Source organism: Oncorhynchus gorbuscha, linkage group LG12 (genome assembly GCF_021184085.1).
Source record: "Oncorhynchus gorbuscha isolate QuinsamMale2020 ecotype Even-year linkage group LG12, OgorEven_v1.0, whole genome shotgun sequence".
NCBI lineage: Eukaryota > Metazoa > Chordata > Actinopteri > Salmoniformes > Salmonidae > Oncorhynchus > Oncorhynchus gorbuscha.
Window position 1 is genome coordinate 43,291,524 of NC_060184.1, and position 20,412 is coordinate 43,311,935.

The 20,412-nt window shown below is 43.2% G+C and overlaps 1 protein-coding gene across 1 annotated transcript in view; it reads left to right on the forward strand.

Moving 5' to 3' along the window:
• LOC123991030 (uronyl 2-sulfotransferase-like) overlaps positions 1 to 20,412 on the forward strand; it is a 171,785-nt gene that overhangs the window by 126,286 nt on the left and 25,087 nt on the right. Inside the window, exons 2-3 of the mRNA XM_046292161.1 lie at positions 7,157 to 7,200; positions 15,918 to 16,073. Of these exons, the coding sequence (XP_046148117.1) occupies positions 7,157 to 7,200; positions 15,918 to 16,073 (200 nt within the window). The remainder of the gene's footprint in view (positions 1 to 7,156; positions 7,201 to 15,917; positions 16,074 to 20,412) is intronic.

The window sequence follows — 20,412 nt, forward strand, 5'->3', positions numbered from 1 at the left end:
GCATATAATTGACCGCTTTGGAAAGAAAACGCTTTGCCGTTTCCAAAACTGCAAAGATATTGTCTGTGAGTGCCACAGAACTGATGTTACAGAAAGAACCCCAGATAAAAATCCAATCAGGAAGTGCTGCATTTTTTAAAACCGCCTCATGGCAATGACTCCTTATATGGCTGTGGAGGAGCTATGAGTCAGCTTACGTTTTCCACGTTTTCCCCAAAGTACTGCAGCATTGTGACGTATTTGTAGGCATATCATTGGAAGATTGACCATAAGAGACTACATCTATCAGGTGGTCGCTTGGTGTCCTCCGTTGCAATTATTGCGCAATCTCCAGTTGCAGTATTTTTCCGTTTGCTTCTGATGACAAGCCAACTGCCACCACTGATAGATTATCGAATAGATATGTGAAAAACACCTTGAGGATTGATTCTAAACAACGTTTGCCATGTTTCTGTCGATATTATGGAGCTAATTTGGAAAAAAGTTTGCCGTTGTAAGTGACTGCATTTTCCGGTATTTTTCTTAGCCAAACATGATGAACAAAACGGAGCTATTTCGTCTACACAAATAATCTTTTTGGAAAAAATGAACATTTGCTATCTAACTAAGAGTCTCACAATTGAAAACATCCAAAGTTCTTCAAAGGTAAATTATTTTATTTGAATGCTTTTCTTGTTTTTGTGAAAATGTTGCCTGATGAATGCTAGGCTTAATGCTATGCTAGGCTATCAATACTCTTACACAAATGCTTGTGTAGCTTTGGTTGAAAAGCATATTTTGAAAATCTGAGATGACAGTGTTGTTAACAAAAGGCTAAGCTTGTGTTTCAATATATTTATTTCATTTCATTTGCGATTTTCATGAATAGTTATGGTAATGAGCTTGAGGCTATAATTACGCTCCCGGATACGGGATTGCTCGACGCTAGAGGCTAGCTAATGTAAACTCACCCCATTCCGTACAAATGTGCACAACCGCAACATTCAAACAAGGCTACAAAGAAAACTAATGGGACTGTAGCGACTATGTTGACTAGGTTTCTATTCAAGCGTTGATCGACATTGTAATAGCTCTATAGTATTGGAGAAAAGTTGAAAAAACGGACCCTCCGTTACATCGTGACGTGTCATGTCGTAAAGTACAGCACGCATAAAGCAACTATTTATGTTTTACAATCTCTCTCCACCAGGTGTAGCACTTCTCTCATTGTTTAAAAACAAGAAATGGACAGTGACAGGGGTAAGGGGAGGATACCTAGTCATTTTTTGGCGTCATCATTGCATACGATCATCATTCTCAAAGCAGCTGTTTACTTCTAAGATCACTTTAGCACCGCCCTAAAAACCAGATTCAAATTCGACACAAACCTTCTAATAGGTATGTAATGACACATATAAAGTCTTTATAGTGTTTTATTTACATTTTAGAGGCAATAAGGTGATAAGTTGTACAGATCGAGTGAAAAAAAGCAATTTTTCCACGCACATCTCTCCTTCTCACTATCACGCATTAGTTTCGCTTCCCCACCAGCCATTTTTAAAAAGACCCGACGGGGCTCATTGCCTGCTTGAATTATGCAGAAACGGGCAGAATTCAGGTCATGTAATTGATAATGTTGAAAAGGGGAGAAATTGCGCTTTACAATGGTGATCTGAAAGAATTACTTTTTGGGGGGGGCTAAAATAAGGACAATTGCACGGACAATTGCACGGACCAAGGTGATGTATGAGTTTACATGAGTTTACGTTAGTGTTAGGAGAATGAATTTGTAATTCGTATTGTTTAATGTTTTAGGGACTCCTGAGAAAACCAGCAAACCAGGCTGTTGTCTTGTGAGGCGGCAGGGTAGCCTAGTGGTTAGAGCGTTGGACTAGTAACCGGAAGGTTGCAAGGTCACATCCCCGAGCTGACAAGGTACACATCTGTCGTTCTGCCCCTGAACAGGCAGTTAACCCACTGTTCCTAGGCCGTCATTGAAAATAAGAATTTGTTCTTAACTGACTTGCCTGGTTAAAAAAAAAAATCTAACTAGCTAAAGCATTTACTGCAAATTGAATGTACATTTGTGTAAGCTTGCCTTGAAATGCAGCTGAAGTAACATAGCTAGCTAACTATTTAACTGTATGCCTATGGATGTGTAGCTAGCTATATTAAGTAGCCGATCTATGTATGGACCTTAAAACGTTAGGTTCTGAACTAATATTCATACCAATCTATGAACCTCAGCTATCATAGTTGTTGTATCAACTTCAAGTCTGAATGGCATTAATGAAGCCTATGGATAGAGTAGAATATAATAACTTTATTGTGCCAAGAATGCAAGTCCTATATACATTAGTTATTACCATGCATGAGATTCCCACATTGTAGCCTGTACATGTACTCTTCCTTAGCAACTAAAGGTGCGGTTCAGGTGTGAATCTCTGAGACATTATTTTTCAGTCATATCAAACTCCATTATTTGAATGATGCTGTGTCTGCATGTGCAGTGCCTTGCGAAAGTTGAACTTGAACCCCCTTGAACTTTGCGACCTTTTTCCACATTTCAGGCTTCAAACATAAAGATATAAAACTATTTTTTTGTGAAGAATCAACAACAAGTGGGACACAATCATGAAGTGGAACGACATTTATTGGATATTTCAAACTCTTTTAACAAATCAAAAACTGAAAAATTGGGCGTGCAAAACTATTCAGCCCCTTTACTTTCAGTGCAGCAAACTCTCTCCAGAAGTTCAGTGAGGATCTCTGAATGATCCAATGTTGACCTAAATGACTAATGATGATAAATACAATCCACCTGTGTGTAATCAAGTCTCTGTATAAATGCACCTGCACTGTGATAGTCTCAGAGGTCTGTTAAAAGCTCAGAGAGCATCATGAAGAACAAGGAACACACCAGACAGGTCCAAGATACTGTTGTGAAGAAGTTTAAAGCCGGATTTGGATACAAAAAGATTTCCCAAGCTTTAAACATCCCAAGGAGCACTGTGCAAGGAGTATCAGGCCACTGCAAATCTACCAAGACCTGGGCCGTCCCTCTAAACTTTCAGCTCATACAAGGAGAAGACTGATCAGAGATGCAGCCAAGAGGCCCATGATCACTCTGGATGAACTGCAGAGATCTACAGCTGAGGTGGGAGACTCTGTCCATAGGACAACAATCAGTCGTATATTGCACAAATCTGGCCTTTATGGAAGAGTGGCAAGAAGAAAGCCATTTCTTAAAGATATCCATAAAAAGTGTCGTTTAAAGTTTGCCACAAGCCACCTGGGAGACACACCAAACATGTGGAAGAAGGTGCTCTGGTCAGATGAAACCAAAATTGAACTTTTTGGCAAAAATGCAAAACGTTATGTTTGGCGTAAAAGCAACACAGCGCATCACCCTGAACCTACCATCCCCACTGTCAAACATAGTGGTGGCAGCATCATGGTTTGGGCCTGCTTTTCTTCAGCAGGGACAGGGAAGATGTTATGCAGGTGAATGAGGACCCAAAAGCGACTTGGCGAAAACAGAGTCTTTATTCCAGTAAAGGATAAAAGCAATACTCCTGGACAATCAGAGCAGAAAACAAAACATAAAAAACTAAAATCCACTCGTAGTGACGAGGACAGACTGGAGACTCGACCATTAACTGTAGGTTGCCTCGGGAAGGCACCGACCGTAGCAGACTCAGATACCTGCTCACACACAGCATCTGAGGGAAACAAGACACAGCACGGCGAACAATATACAAGGATCCGACAGGACAGAAACGGAAGACAAGGGGAGAAATAGGGACTCTAATCAGAGGGCAAGATACGGAACAGGTGTGGAAAGACTAAATGAGTGAGTAGGAGAATGAGGAACAGCTGGGAGCAGGAACGGAACGATAGAGAGAGGAGAGAGAGGGAGGGAGAGAGAGAGGGATAGAAAAAGGGAACGAACCTAATAAGACCAGCAGGGGGAAACGAACAGAAGGGAAAGCATAATGACAAGACAATATAAGACAAAACATGACAGAAGATGGTTAAAATTGATGGGAAGATGGATGGAGCCAAATACAGGACCATTCTGGAAGAAAACATGATGGAGTCTGCAAAAGACCTGAGACTGGGACGGAGATTTGTCTTCCAACAAGACAATAATCCAAAACATAAAGAAAAATCTACAATGGAATGGTTCACAAATAAACATATCCAGGTGTTAGAATGGTCAAAGTCCAGACCTGAATCCAATCGAGAATCTGTGGAAAGAACTGAAAACTGCTGTTCACAAATGCTCTCCATCCAACCTCACTGAGCTCGAGCTGTTTTGCAAGGAGGAATGGGAAAAAAATTCAGTCTCTCGATGTGCAAAACTGATAGAGACATACCCCAAGCGACTTACAGCTGTAATCGCAGCAAAAGGTGGCGCTACAAAGTATTAACTTAAGGGGGCTGAATAATTTTGCACGCCCAATTTTTCAGTTTTTGATTTGTTAAAAAAGTTTGAAATATCCAATAAATGTCGTTCCACTTCATGATTGTGTCCCACTTGTTGTTGATTCTTTACAAAAATATACAGTTTTATATCTTTATGTTTGAAGCCTGAAATGTGGCAAAAGGTCGCCAAGTTCAAGGGGGCTGAATACTTTCGCAAGGCACTGTATGTATTACAATTATACACTTCAACAGTTACCACTCCTGATCCTGGGACATCAATGATTACACATTGTGACTATGCAATAGACTAGAAACATGATTGATTTGTAATTCATATATAGAAGAAAAACTATGCATATCTAACTCCCTTCATCTGCATTAATCTGAGGACACAGGATAGTATTTCAATGAGATAATTTCAACCAGTGGAGAATGTGAACGCTTTATTGAAATAAGTTCATTATCCAAGTATTATAAATACATAAATGCATTGTAATTATGATCATTTTAATATTATAAATACAAGTTCAAACTTTACTTAAATGCACATATGGTGTGCATTCTAAAACGAGGAAGAAAGACGAGATGGGGAGAGAGGTGTTGAAGACCGAAAGAGAAAGAGGTAAGAACAGCGGCAGACAGCATATGATTCATGAATTACAGTGCTACCCTAATATTCTTTCAGTTCATCACAATTGCGGTGTCTCCTAACCATCCTTGGGCCCCCAGTTGGATCGGAAGTTATCTTAAGAGCGGGTGAGGTGGCTGACGGGACTGACTTCCTCTCTCACATGAAAACATACCTACAGACGAGAGACAGATGGATAGAGAGAGAGCATGATTAAGCCTTGTGTTTTTTTATTCTAACACGGTCAGTCATCATAATCATCAGGAGGTTAAATGCAAAACTGACCTTGGCTCATTAACTCTGGGACTATTACATCTCTGTCTGTATTTAAATTTTTTAATTTTAAAGCATCTCTTTAATAATACTTCCTGTTGACCCGACCAAGTGACATCTCACCTATGATCAAGCTGTGCCCTCTGTGTCAGCCAGTTCAGATGTCGGAGGGAGGGGTTTACCAAAACAGCTCATATAACCTAGAGGATTTACGGAGAAAGGGAGAAAATGAAGAAGAGAGACTGTGTGTGTGTGTGGTCTCACCTGGTGTCCACACTAAGTGGCTACAGAATACTTTATGCTGAAAAACAGACACGAGGACAAACAATAGAAGAGACTGTATGTGACACAGACACCTATCGGAGTGTACCTGAAACATTTAAATATAGAGGGCTATGTGTCTCACCACTTGGTTATTGCAAGGCTAACCCCCAGGAAAATCATGACCTTACCTTCTATTTCTACCTTACACGTTATGTTGGATGACCATTTGTTTGCTACGCTGTCCTTACAAACCACATAGAATATCATTATAGCAGTATGTACCGGTATGTTCGCTAGCTATCTAACGTTAGTAGTTATACATCAAACTTGCCAGTATATTAACAATAGGCTAACTATCCAACGTTTAATGACTTGATTATTCCCGTCATTCTTAGCTTAGCTAAATGGTATAGCCGTTGTGCTTTCTCAATGGACATTCAGGTGCTTTTGTAAATTCGCTCTGGATATCTATATGCTGGACAATAGAACGAGTCAAAATTCACCCAAGAACGTTGGCTAAACTGGAACACTAGCACGAGCCCATAGCAAATTAATAGAATCGAACGTTCGCAGAGCCTGTTTTGACTGGAGTGATGCTTCGAATTCTATAAAAATGTATTTATTTTATTTTACCACTACAATCTGTTCGTCGGACGAAACTGGAAAAAAATAACTTGTGTAGAAAGTTAACATCCGCACCTCGATGGTGTCAACTGTGCTTAAGTCTACGTAATTTTAAAAAGTAGGGAAAAAATAAAAACCTCTGACTATTTCTGGTCTTGCGATCGATTACAATGGTGCCTGTGTAACAGTTTTGCTTCCGTCCCTCTCCTCGCCCCTACCTGGACTCAAACCAGGGATGTTCTGCACACATCGACAACAGTCACTGTCGACGCACCGTTAGCTTGGGTGCTTGACTGCCGTCGTAAGGCCAGAATGCTCAAATCAACCCTACTCCTTGGTCCGAATGTCCAGTGTGCGCTCAGAGAGCGAAACGTCTGAATTTACAAACTGACATTTTTTCTCTGAATGGAAACACCATAATATTAATCAAATGAAATAAGCCATATACTATTACAAAAAAGGTTTTAAATTATCTGGTAATGCCAATACGGAATACTATCAAATGCTTCTCAAAGATGAACTCTGCTGGTCAAACTAGCAATAACTTGCAGTAACAGAAATGGCTGAGAAATAAATGACGTGCCACAGAATGCTGCAGCAGCACGCAGGGTGTGCCACAGTATGACGCAACTTTTAAAGGAGGAACCACTGTAACTCGCTCATGACGACATTCCCATACTTTATGTGGATGTGAAGGCTGCTCTGTTTTTCTTAGAGGGATCGCGACGGACCGTTTTTTTCTAGTTGGCTCTTGAAGATTGTTGTGGCTGGATATAGATTTTTATTACACCTGTGGTCTGCCTGTCTGTCTGACATTTATTAAGTACTTTGGTCACTCTTGACTTGAGTTCACTAGCCTGTGAATCTGTGCTGCCAGTGGATTTGCCATAATATGACTGTTGGACTGTAGTCCCTCTGAATATTATCACATTCTACATATCTATACCTGTTTCTTCACAGGAGAGTCCACGTATCTCGATGACCACGGACCCCCAGCTCCCAGGGTAAGACCCTTAATACAGCAGTCCCTCTTTACTTTTCATCACTCCATCTTTCTATACCTCACACTTCATCTTATCCATGCTCTCCACCCTCTTTCTCTTCCTCCTCTCCTTGTTTCTTTCCTCCATCTCTCTCTGATGTGCTGCCCTGTGTGTGTGCCAGTCCAGTCCAGGCAGGATAAGGGTGAGGTCTATATCTGGAGGAGCTGTGTGTGAACTCACTCTAAATACCAAATACTGACAGACACACAGACATACACACATACACACTGGGGCCTTGTGTCTGGCCAGCTGCATCGGTCTGCCTCTATCTCACTTCTATTTCTTCTCACCTTTTCTATTTCTATCTTTTCTTTTTCAACATTTACCCACAGTTTCTTTCATCCACTAGTTTCACCCTTCTACCTACCACCTGTCTATATCATTCTCTCTTTGATCCACCTCTCTTTCATTCTCTTTTTCCTGTCTCACATTCCCCCTTCTCTCTTTCTGTGTGGTGACAGATTTATCAATCCAACTCACAAATTGGATAATTAAAGTGTCGTGTTTGTTGGTGTGAGACACATTTCTGTGTTCGTGAACGTGTCTAGGCTAGCTATATTTGGCGATGTGTTCAGAGTTTATCTGGTGTGTGTGTGTGTGTGTGTGTGTGTGTGTGTGTGTGTGTGTGTGTGTGTGTGTGTGTGTGTGTGTGTGTGTGTGTGTGTGTGTGTGTGTGTGTGTGTGTGTGTGTGTGTGTGTGTGTGTGGAGAGGTGTTTATTTGGAGCTGACCTAAAGGTCTGGCTGTTTTGATTAATCATGGCAACATCTGGCCCAAGTTTATATGTTATTATGTTGACATGGAGAGGTATGTTGTAGTGTTGGCCACTAACCCAGGCTAACTTTGAGAAAATACCATGGCTTGTACTTTACCTATCTGAGCAGGGGCTGGTGTGAACTGTGGCGTAACTGTCTGGACTGTGGTGATCAGAAGCGCTGAGATGGGCCAGTAGTTTTTCCTGACCACTTGACCAAGATAAACTCTGAGTTACATGGTCACATGAACAGGAATAACTGTGGATGAGAGAACTGGTGGCTGGCTCATATCAACCTTGCTTTTGTACTGCTAGGATTTAACGGAGAGGTTGTTGGCCATCTGGAAAGGCTGACTGGTCAGTCAAAGGCAGCCAGGAACAGCTTGTCTGTTTCCTAAGTCATAATGATGAATCCAAACTATTTGTTTACCAAAGAACACAGACACAGTAGCACTGCAATCTGTTAAATCACTGACCAGTAGAATTATAATGGAGAGAAAGGACTGATAGACTACTACTGTAAAGCCCTGTGCTCTTGTGTGGGTTATACCGGCTGGTACTGTATTACTAATTATACTTGTGGTTAACCCCCGCTTTTTCTTCCCTCCTTTCAGCTCAAAGTTTATCAGCTAGCTACCATTAGCAACCACATCAGATGGTTTATACTGGGGTGGCTAAGCCCCTAGTTTTCCCTACCCTCTGTGACGGTAACATTGCTATTAGCCACGTCTGTCATTATGTCATCCTCAGACAGTGATGGTAATGCTATGTTAGCGGCTAACGCTACGTGAGATGTGTCATCCTCTAATTTGCCCCTTAAACTGCAGTTGTTTGGCTTAGTTAAGTATACCTTAACTGGTTATTGCAAAGCATGTTCTTAATGCAGGGAATTTCTGTTTTGAAGGTTTTTGAAAAGTGTAAAAAGGGCTAAACTTAAATAGAAGCAAAAGCCCTCAAACTATAAGGTTTAGTTAGTTACATGTAAGGAAACACGCAACATACGCAAGTCTCTCGTGTTTTGTGACACATTTCCCTGAAATTGGCTGTTTGGATTCATGGCACACGTATGAACTTAGCCCTGTATCTTTGGGCCTGACCAAGACGAAAAACCCAAAATAACAAGTAGCGACTGTTTTCCTGTTTCTTAACATATTTTATTCCCCATTGGACAGTATTGCAATAGTTTGCTTGTGCTCTTTTTTATCGTCTCAAATGTTCTCTGATGTCCCATTAACCGTGTAGCTCAGTGAATCCGCTCCCCTCGGGGTAGGAAAGGAGAGAAGAGAGATAATCAGGCAAACAGCGCGTTAACAACAGGAAGTACTCCAGCATGTCCTGCCTGAGACATCGACATCAGACCAGCCAGGGATGAGAATCTCTGTGCCAGCAGTGATGTAAACGCAGCACAGCCACGCTAACTCAAAACAGAAGTACTGTACACTATTCCCATGGTAGGCTGAGTTACAGGCCTGGCACTGTTTGTTTCTAGGAACTACAGTAAGTGTGTGTCAGGAAGTAATGTGTGTTTGTGTGTACAGTATGTGCTTAGTCACAGTCTGCTTGCTATTAATCTTTATTTGTAGATTGTTTCTCAGCCATAAATGCAAGAACAGTTCTACCCCAGGGAGTCCAGACAGCTCTGCTCAACATGAGAATGTTCAAAAACAATGACAAAAAGCATTCTTACATAAGTCGTTGTCAATAAAACATCACAATAAGGTGCAGAGCGTTAGATTTGCCTGCTGAGAGGCAAGGAGAACCCCAGCGCCGCTAAAACCATTGACAACTGCATGCCGAGGGATTGTTAAAGAGCATAGTCAGAACAACAAATATCCAATTATTCCATGCAAAACAATTGCACAAATCATCAGGAGGTATACAGCAAGTAACTGCATGCTTTTTATGATCAGTAAACATCAATTGATCATGTCATTTCAGATGTGCGAGGGTAGCGATCTATCGATATTGGCCACCGTTAATTGGATATTTGAGTGATATAAAAGCAAACTATACCTGACAAGTATGAATTATTTATTTCAATTTCCCATCCTTTGTGGGCTCTGCCTGTCAAGCAGCAGAAGGACTCATTTGCCGATGTACTGTTTCCTTTGTAAGTTACCGGTGTAAACTTTGTACAGTTGGTAAACAGTGGTAAGTAGCCCTAATGTACTTATAGATGACCTGGAGCCAGTGGGTTTGGCGACGAATATGTAGCGAGGGCCAGCCAACGAGAGCATCAGTGACAAAATGGATGACACTGTGATAGACTGCATCTGGTTTGCTGAGTAGCTTGTTGGAGGCTATTTGTAAATGACATCGCCGAAGTCAAGGATTGGTAGGATAGTCAGTTTTACAAAGGTATGTTTGGCAGCATGAGGGAAGGAGGCTTTGCTGCGAAATAGGTAGCCGATTCTATATTTAATTTTGGATTGTAGATGCTTAATGTGAGTCTGGACGGAGAGTTTATGGTCTAACCAGACACCTAGGTATTTGTAGTTGTCCACATATTCTAAGTCAGAACCGTCCAGAGTAGTGATACTTGTTGGGAAGGTGGGTAGCAAATTGGTTGAAAAGCTTGCATTTAGTGTTACTAGCATTTAAAAGCAGTTGGAGGCCACGGAAGGAGTGTTATATGGCATTGAAGCTCGTTTGGAGGTTTATTAACACAGTGACAAAATAAGGGCCAGAAGTATACAGAATGGTGTCGTCTGTGTAGAGGTGGATCAAAAAATATCACCAATAGCAGGAGCGACATCATTGATATATACAGAGAAAAGAGTCGGCCTGAGAATTGAACCCTGTGGCACCCCCATAAAGACTGCCAGAGGTCCGGACAACAGGCCCTCCGAATTGACACACTGAACTCTATCAGAGAAGTAGTTGGTGAACCAGGCGAGGCAGTCATTTGAGAAACCAAGGCTAATGAGTCTGCCGGTAAGAATGCGGTGATTGACAGAGTTGAAAGCCTTGGCCAGGTCGATGAATACAGCTGCACTGAATTGTCTCTTATCGATGGCGGTTATGATATCGTTTAGGACCTTGAGCGTGGTTGAAGTGTACCCATGACCAGCTTGGGAACCAAATTGCATTGTGGAGAAGGTATGGTGGGATTCGAAATGGTCGGTGATCTGTTTGTTAATTTGGCTTTCGAAGATTTTAGAAAGGCAGGGTAGGATGGATATAGGTCTATAACAGTTTGGGCCTAGAGTGTCTCCCCTTTGAAGAGCGGGATGACTGCGGCAGCATTCAAATCTTTGAGGGATCTCAAGCGATACAAAACAGGGGAGAACAGACTAGTAATAGGGGTTGCAAAAGAATTTGGCGGACAATTCTAGAAAGAACGGTCCAGGTTGTATACCTCAGCTATCTGGATTTGGGTGAAGGAGAAGCGGAGGGGGGCTTGGGCAAGTTGCAGCAGTGGGTGCAGAGCTGTTGGCCGTGGTAGGGGTAGCCAGGTGGAAAGCATGGCCAGCCGTAGAAAAATGCTTATTGAAATGATCGGAGATTTATTGGCGGTGACAGTATTTCCTATCCTCAGTGATCCTCTCCACACCACATGGTTGGAGTGATCTGCCAGAGAGGTTCCAATCCAGGAGTGTGCAGAGCCTGAGATGCCCATCCCTGAGAGGGTGGAGAGGAGGATCTGATGGTTCACGTTGTTTTAAGGCAGCGGATAGGTTTAGGAGGATTAGAACAGAGGAGAGTGTCGGCTTTGGCAGAGTTGAGAGCCTCTGTGACAGAGGAGAGCGATCTCAGTTAAGTGAGCCGGCATTGAAGCCTGACTGGTTAGGGTCAAGAAGATCTTTCGAACAGAGATAACGAGAGTTGGTCAGAGACAGCACACTCAAATTCTTTGTATAGAAAAGAAAGGGATATCGGTCTGTAGTTTGACATTCTTGAGGAGGGAGCTCCTCTGTCCAACTTGACAGATGCAGCCAGTGGTCAGGGATGAGTTGGATACAGAGGAAGAAAAGTAGAGAGAGGGAGTGGAAGGATGATAGGTCCTTCTGACATTTCCGTTCAGCTGCCGACAGCGAGTCACTCAGCTACAGAGCGTGAGGGGAAGGTCAAGAAAGCCAGGAGGAAAGGGGACAGAGAGAGTCAAATGATGCGGAAATGGAGGAGAGTAGGGTCAAAGAGGCAGAGTTAGGAGACAGGTTTGAAAAGGATTTATCAGAGAGAGGTAGTAGGAGAGAGAGTAAAAATTGCAACTTATGGGTAGGGCTGAGTGGTGATGCGTTGAAATTAGTAGGGGAACAATCTCTAGTGAAGATGAGGTCAAGGGTATTGCCCGCCTTGTGCGTGGGAGGTGACTGGGACAGGGTGAGGTGAAAATAAGAAAGGTGGAAAGAACTTACTAAAGCGTTGGGAGGTTGAAGTACAATGAGCCATCGTCAAGAAATTTGATTATTAAAACTTGTTAGGGAGTTATATTCCTGTTCGGGTAGCGTGACTACAGCTCAAGCTCATTACCATAACGCACAATGCGCAAAAATATTCCTAAAAATATTTAACCTCCACACATTAACAAGTAAAATAGCTCAAATGAAAGATAAACAAGTTGTTTATCTAGCCAGCAAGTCAGATTTCTAAAATGTTTTACGGCGAAAACATAGCACATATTTATGTCAAACCACCACCGCAGACATAGCTCATTAGCATAGCCAAGTAGGAAAAAATATGCAATCAACAAACGCAGGATTAAAAGAAAAATCATTTCACTAACCTTTTGAAATCTTCATCAGATGACAGTAATATAACATGGTACACAGTACATTCATTTTTTTTCAATAATATGCTATATATATCCATAAATCTCTGTTTACAATGATGCATCGTTCAAAAAATGCTACTAAAATGTCCGGAGAAATTAAATAGCTCCGGCAGATAACGTCAGCTAACAAGGAATACACATCATAAACTTTGACTAAATATGCATGTTTTACATATGTATAGGAAGATACACTTCTTCTAAATGCAAACGCTGTGTTACTTTTATTTATAACATTACATTTTGCGTTTACTAGGCTATAATAGGGAGTCGGCGCTCCCACATTAGCATAATGACTCCTCTATCTTGGAGTCGACAGAAACCCAAAATTAATACATAAATATTCCCTTACCTTTGCTGTTCTTCCATCAGAAGACCTGTAAGGGATTATACTCACCAAATTAGCGTTCAGTTTTCAAGTCTGCATCTTTCGGTTCTCAAAATAGCCTGATTTTGGTACAAATGTAGGCAAAATTGAAGTGGGTGCTCACCAAAACGTCGAAAATATATATCATATGTCGCGTAAACTTGTCAAACTATGTTCATAATTAAGCTTTAACATGTTATAAAGGTGTACAGCAATTTTGAGGACGAAGCTAAACACACACGTCTTGTCATTGATCATGAAGAAAAGAGAGAGCGGGAGCATAGCGCGCATACAGGGCACTATTTTTTTGGCGTGACCGAGACCTTTCTGCACGCTCAACGTCTCGTGAGCGCGCGATTCACACACTGACAAGCCCCATAGAAGGCAGCCTTCACGCTGAACACGTAGAAACTGTTCCCAGAGCGGTAGCCTTTTGGGAAGTGCGTTAAAGATGACGTCAAAGTAGGGGCAACTTTTTCCATTACAAGAGAGATTTTGGGAGAATGCATGCCCTGACACTTCTGCTTTACATAGAGACCAAATTAAAACGGTTTTAGAAGTGTTAGAGTGTTTTCTATTCGATAATATTTTTTACATGCAAATATTAGCAACTTTTGAAAAAAATGTATCCTGTTTTATATGGGTACCCAAATCCTCCAGAAGGGGCAGTAAACCGTGGTATCCTGAACAGGTTAAGGTGTCAAGCTCATTTAGTAACTTTAAAGGCACCTTTTGGGTGATAGATGACAATGTTAAACTTGAGTGGACAGGTGACAGAGACAGCATGGAATTCAAATGAAATAGAATTAAGGATATTTTTGTATCTACACTTAGGAGAAATGAGTAGCCCTGTGCCTCCACCGTGACAACCAGATGCTCTCGGAATATGAGAGAACACGTTGTCAGATGAAGAAAAAGCCGCTGGAGTAGCGGTGTTCTCTGGGGTGATCCATGTCTCCATCAAGGCCAAAAATTCTGGGGACTGAAGGGCAGCTGAGATGGCTAAGATGACCTTGGCATTCTTGACAGGATGGGTTGTGCGCGCAGGGTACACAAAATTAAAAGGACTGCAACTAAGGGGTGTGGAGCGTCTGTAAAGCCTACAGGAAGAGAAGCAAACAGGTATAGAAAACACACATAGTTGATGAAGTTATAGAACAGCTAAATGAGATCTGAAATAACTAGGGAATATACTCAAGTGAGAGAGTGGTGTGGATCCTTCCTCTCCTATCTCCGCAGAACCATTTCATTTTTTTGCCAAGTGACTAGCGCTGACACGACCGCCACGGAAATGGCCACGGCTAAAAAGAACAGGAGAGACTGAAGTACTAACACTAATTGCTAATTGCCTAGAAGAGGTGAAGAGCACACCTCACGGTTCCTATTGCTGGTTGCCTAGGAGAGGTGAAACCATTCCCCCTCCAATAAAGCTACTGATTACCAGTCACACATTACCCTGCCCGTTAATCCTTGTTGCAGTGTCAACAATCAACTGCAAATTACGTCAGCAATTCACACACCAGGTAGGCCACTGGGAAGACAGACAGCACTTATATTAAATTGCCCTAGCTAGCAAAAAGACAGTACCAGACAACAAAAGATTAGGAGAAAAATTATACCCATCAGGAGTCCTCTAGTTATTGATTAAAGAGATGTTATTCAACTACAGGCTTTGTCTCTCCTTTCGGGAAACAGGGTGCACATTGCTCCCTCTTTCCCTCTTTAGGGTGGGTAATCTCAGTAGGTTTGACCTTATTCTTCAGGGGCCCCTGCGCAAACGTTACGATGGCCCTCAGGAGTCTGGGGTGAGTCAAATGAGTGTACCCTGCAAAACTTGTCGTCCTCACGTACGTGTACACGCACAGAATTCTGTTTCCTCTTTTTTTTTCTCAGAGATGCTGAAGATGTAGTCAACCTTCTGCTATCAGACGGAATCAAGTGAGAATTGCTTGTGTCAACTGTGTCTATATGTTTGAGTGTATGTGTTAAAGCGTTGCATGTGGAGTCCACACTACATGACCAAAAGTATGTGCTTGTCGAACATCTTATTCCAAAATCATGGACATTGATATGGAGTTGATCAACCCTTTGCTACTATAACAGCCTCCACTCTTCTGGGAAGGCTTTCCACTAGACGTTGGAACATTGCTGCGTGGACTTTTTGCTGCAGACGATTTTCACACGCTGTGCGCTTCAGCACTCAGCGGTCATGTTCTGTGAGTTTGTGCGGCCTACCTAGACATTTCCACTTCACAATACCCGAACTTACTGATGACCGGGGCATAAATGTGGTGAACAGACTTGTTGGAAAGGTGGCATCCTATGACGGTGCCATGTTGAAAGTCACTGAACTCTTCAGGAAGGCCATTCCACTGCCAATGTTTGTCTATGGAGATTGCATGGCCGTGTGCTCAATTTTATACATCTGTCAGCAATGGGTGTGGCTGAAATAGCCGAATCCACTCATTTGAAGGGGTGTCCACATACTGTTGTGTGTGTATATATATAGTGTATCTGCAGAATTGAAGGGCATCGGGGGTTGAGTGAGAACAGCCCATGGGAAGTCAGAGAGGAAGAACAGAGTGACAATTGAGGGAAATGAGGGGTCCAATCCCATTGTCAGTGTATTTCCATTTTCTTACCTGGTGTCATGTTTAAGCTGCACCTAACATTATTCTTAACCTTATCTTTACAATCAGTGGTATAGATGAACTAATTGTTCTTTGATTATAAAGTTGTTTAATCTCCTCACTCAGCAGTGTGTGTTTTCTTGTGTTGCCCTTGCAGGTTCTGCCGTTCCCCAGTCAGGTGGTGTATAACCGGGTGGGGAAGTGTGGCAGCAGGACAGTGGTCATCCTACTGAGGTTGCTGGCAGAGAGACATCAGTTCAACCTTGTCTCCTCAGACATCCACAACAAGACACGCCTCACCAAACATGAACAGGTAAGACGGGGGTGGGGAGAGAGATATGGGTGGAGGGGGTGTATGTTAATGATGCACGGGTCAGGTGTTTGTAGCAACCGCCCAACTAACCCACAAATCTAGATTATGCGCTGTACAGTTCCCTTTTTTTCTTCAACATTTATTGAACAACACAGAGAAGTGGGGATGGTTGCCTTGTTGTTTGATGACTGGAAGGAGCCACAATACCTTTGTGCCTTCATTGAGTGATGTTCTAATGCTACCACTTTAAGCTGTTGTACAGCAGGCTACTGTATTGTCCATCCATTTTCAAATGAACAGGCTAAAGGAATGGGGATGTCTTTTCATGATTTCTGAGAGCATCTTAAGGACATCAGCACAGCATTTATAGAGGAAGTGCTGTGTGTGTTTAAAGCCGCATCCCTCAGAGACATGTTGAAATGCCAGGCTGTGCCACTGGAAATACCAACACAAATGCCAACATCAATGAAAACATTACTGAATGGCAGGATTTCTGAAGAATTAAAAAACTGCCATTCTCTCAGAGGTGAGGGATCCCAGGCTTTCTCATCCAATGGGTTTTTGAGATGTATGGGAGGGGAGGATGTGAGGATTATGCAATTGAGATTCTCCCAACATCTCTCTCTCTCTCTTGTTGTTAATCTTCCTTTATTCTAGTGGTATTTTGGGGAAATTAGAAAGCTAATTAGGCACACCTGTCTTGTGGTAGGACCCCTCTTGGGTGTCCTCCATCAGTGCCAGACCGATAACATATTCCTTTCTATAAATTACACTTCCTGCCGTCTAACACCAACGTAAGCAGGCATGGCTTGTTAGAGGCCCAGTGCAGTCAAAATGATGTTTTTTATGTGTTTTGTATCATACTGTACAATAATCGATAAAACCAACACTGTAAAATTGTTTTTATCAGTGTTATTTCCTGGTTTGCTTTGGCGGGTGTTTCGGCTTGCCTGGTGGCATTGCCAGGCTGTAATTTGCTTAAAAGACCAATAACAAAGAGTTCCAAACCTCTCTGCCAATATCGGCTAGTAATATATAATAATATATATTAGTAATAACTAGTAATAACAGCTTTCCACTCCCAGACAGTACTAGCAAAATTCTTGTTGAGAAATATTTTGTTGCTATAACTATTACAGTAAGTTTCTTGTAATTGTTACTGATAAATGTTTAGATATTTTTTTAAACGCTGCATTGACAGACTTTCTCAGACTCCTGAGAGAGGAGGAGAATGATGATGAATATTTGTGCTATTCTCTATGTGGTCTTGTTTCATATCCTCATAGGATTTTTCCATCAGTGTTTACGACTAGGGGGCAGTATTTTAATTTTTGGATAAAAAACGTTCCCGTTTTAAACAAGATATTTTGTCATGAAAAGATGCTCGACTATGCATATAATTGACAGCTTTGCATAGAAAACACTCTGACGTTTCCAAAACTGTAAAGATATTGTCTGTGAGTGCAACAGAACTGATGTTACAGGCGAAACCCAGATAATAATCCAATCGGGAAGTGCCTCATTTTTTGAAACCGCCTCATGCCAATGACTCCTTATATGGCTGTGAATGAGCTACGAATGAGCTTACGTTTTCTACGTATTCCCCAAGGTGTCTACAGCATTGTGACGTCTTTTCACGCCTTTCTGTTGAAGAATAGCCGTAAGGGACCACATTGAGCTAGTAGTCACATGATGTCTCCCGCATAAAATCTTGCGGAAAATACTGAGGTAGCCATTTTTCCAATCGCTTCTTATGAGAAACCAATTGTCTCGACGGATATATTATTGAATATATATGTTAAAAACACCTTGAGGATTGATTCTAAACAACATTTGCCATGTTTCTGTCGATATTATGGAGCTAATTTGGAAAAAAGTTTGGCGTTGTAGTGACAGCATTTTCCGGTCGATTTCTCAGCCAAGCGTGATGAACAAACGGGAGCTATTTCGCCTACAAAAATAATATTTTTGGGAAAAAAGGAACATTTGCTATCTAACTGGGAGTCTCCTGAGTGAAAACATCCAAAGTTCTTCAAAGGTAAATGATATAATTTGATTGCTTTTCTTATTTTCGTGAAAATGTTCCCTGCTGCCAGCAGAGCCTTGCATAGCATGATAAACTTAGCATAGCATGATAATCTTACACAAATGCTTGTCCAGCGTTGGCTGTAAAGCATATTTTGAAAATCTGAGATGACAGTGTGATTAACAAAAAGCTGTGTCTCAATATATTTCATTTGTGATTTTCATAAATAGGAAGATTTTGTAGGAAGATTTATGTCCGCTGCGTTATGCTAATTATTTGAGGCGATGATTACGCTCCCAGATCCGGGATGGGTAGATCAGAGAGGGTAAAGTGTACTGGAGAAATATGTTTCTCATTATTTCAATCAGTTTTGAATGTTTGAATGGTCAGTAAATGCTAAATATTTATAAACATCATGTAATGATATTCGTCTGCTGTTTGATGAGAGTCAGACCGAAATGCAGCGTGTAGGTTACTCATGACTTTTAATGAAGAATAATGCGGTACATGAGATAACTGAAAATACGAAAACAACAAACGAGTGAAACAAATACAGCCTATCTGGTGACTAACACTAAGACAGGTACAATCGCCCACGAAATACAACGCGCACTCAGGCTGCCTAAATACGGTTCCCAATCCGAGACAACGAGAATCAGCTGACTCCAATTAGGAATCGCCTCAGGCAGCCAAGCCTAACTAGACACACCCCTACTAATACACACTCCTAATTAATACAAACCCCAATACGAAATACAACATATAAACCCATGTCACACCCTGGCCTACCCAAACATATAACAAAAACAAAGATACAATGACCAAGGCGTGACAGAACCCCCCCCTTAGGTGCGGACTCCGAGACGCACCTCAAGAGCATAGGGAGGGTCCGGGTGGGCGTCTGTCCATGGTGGCGGTTCTGGCTCGGGACGTGGACCCCACTCCATAAATGTCCTAGTTCCTCCCCTTCGCGTCCTAGGATAATCCACCTTCTCCGCCGACCATGGCCTAATAGTCCTCACCCTGATCCCCACATAACTGAGGGGCAGCTCGGGACAGAGGGGCAGCTCGGGACAGAGGGGCAGCTCGGGACAGAGGGGCAGCTCGGGACAGAGGGGCAGCTCGGGACAGAGGGGCAACTCGGGACAGAGGGGCAACTCGGATAGAGGGGCAACTCGGGATAGAGGGGCAACTCAGGATAGAGGGGCAACTCAGGATAGAGGGGCAACTCAGGATAGAGGGGCAACTCAGGATAGAGGGGCAACTCAGGATAGAGGGGCAACTCGGGACAGCGGGGCAGCCCGGGACAGAGGGGCAGCCCGGGACAGAGGGGCAGCCCGGGACAGAGGGGCAGCCCGGGACCGAAGCCCGGTACTGAGGGGATGCCCGGTAATGAGGGGAAGCCCGGTACTGAGAGGAAGCTCGGTACTGAGAGGGAGCCCAGTACAGAGAGGGAGCCCAGTACTGAGAGGAAGCTCAGGCAAGTAGTAGGCTCCGGTAAATCCTGGCTGGCTGGTGGACCTGGATGATTAAGGTTGTCTGGTCGATCTAGAAGATCTTGGTAGACTGGCACTTCTGGCAGATCCTGGCAGACTGGCACTTCTGGCGGATCCTGGCAGACTGGTGACGCTGGGCCGACTGGCGGCGCTGGGCAGACAGGAGACTCCGGCAGCGCAGGAGAGGTGAAAGGCTCTGGCTGCGCTGAACAGGCGAGGCGCACTGGACGCGCTGGGCCGACTGGGAGCACTGGTGGCGCTGGACAGACAGGAGACTCCGGCAGCGCAGGAGAGGAGAAAGGCTCTGGCTGCGCTAAACAGGCGGGAGACTCCGATAGCGCAGGAGAAGAGAACAGCTCTGGTTGCGCTAAACAAGCGGGAGACTCCGGCAGCGCAGGAGGGGAGAAAAGCACTGGCTGCGCTGAACAGGCGAGGCGCACTGGAGGCCTGGTGCGTGGTGCTGGAACTGGTGGTACTGGCGCGAGGACACGCACAGGAAGCCTGGTGCGGGGAGCTGCTACCGGATGACTGGTGTGTATAGGTGGCTCTGGATAGACCGGACCGTGCAGGCGCACTGGAGCTCTTGAGCACCGAGCCTGCCCAAGCTTACCTGGCTCGATGCCCACTCTAGCCCGGCCAATAGGAAGGGCTGGTATGAGTCGCAGCTGGCTCTGCACCCGTACTGGAAACACCGTGCGCTCCATAGCATAACACGGTGCCTGCCCGGTCTCTCTAGCCCAACGGTGAGCACAGGGAGTATGCGCAGGTTTCCTACCTGGCATAACTATTCTCCCTTTTATCCCCCCCAATACATTTT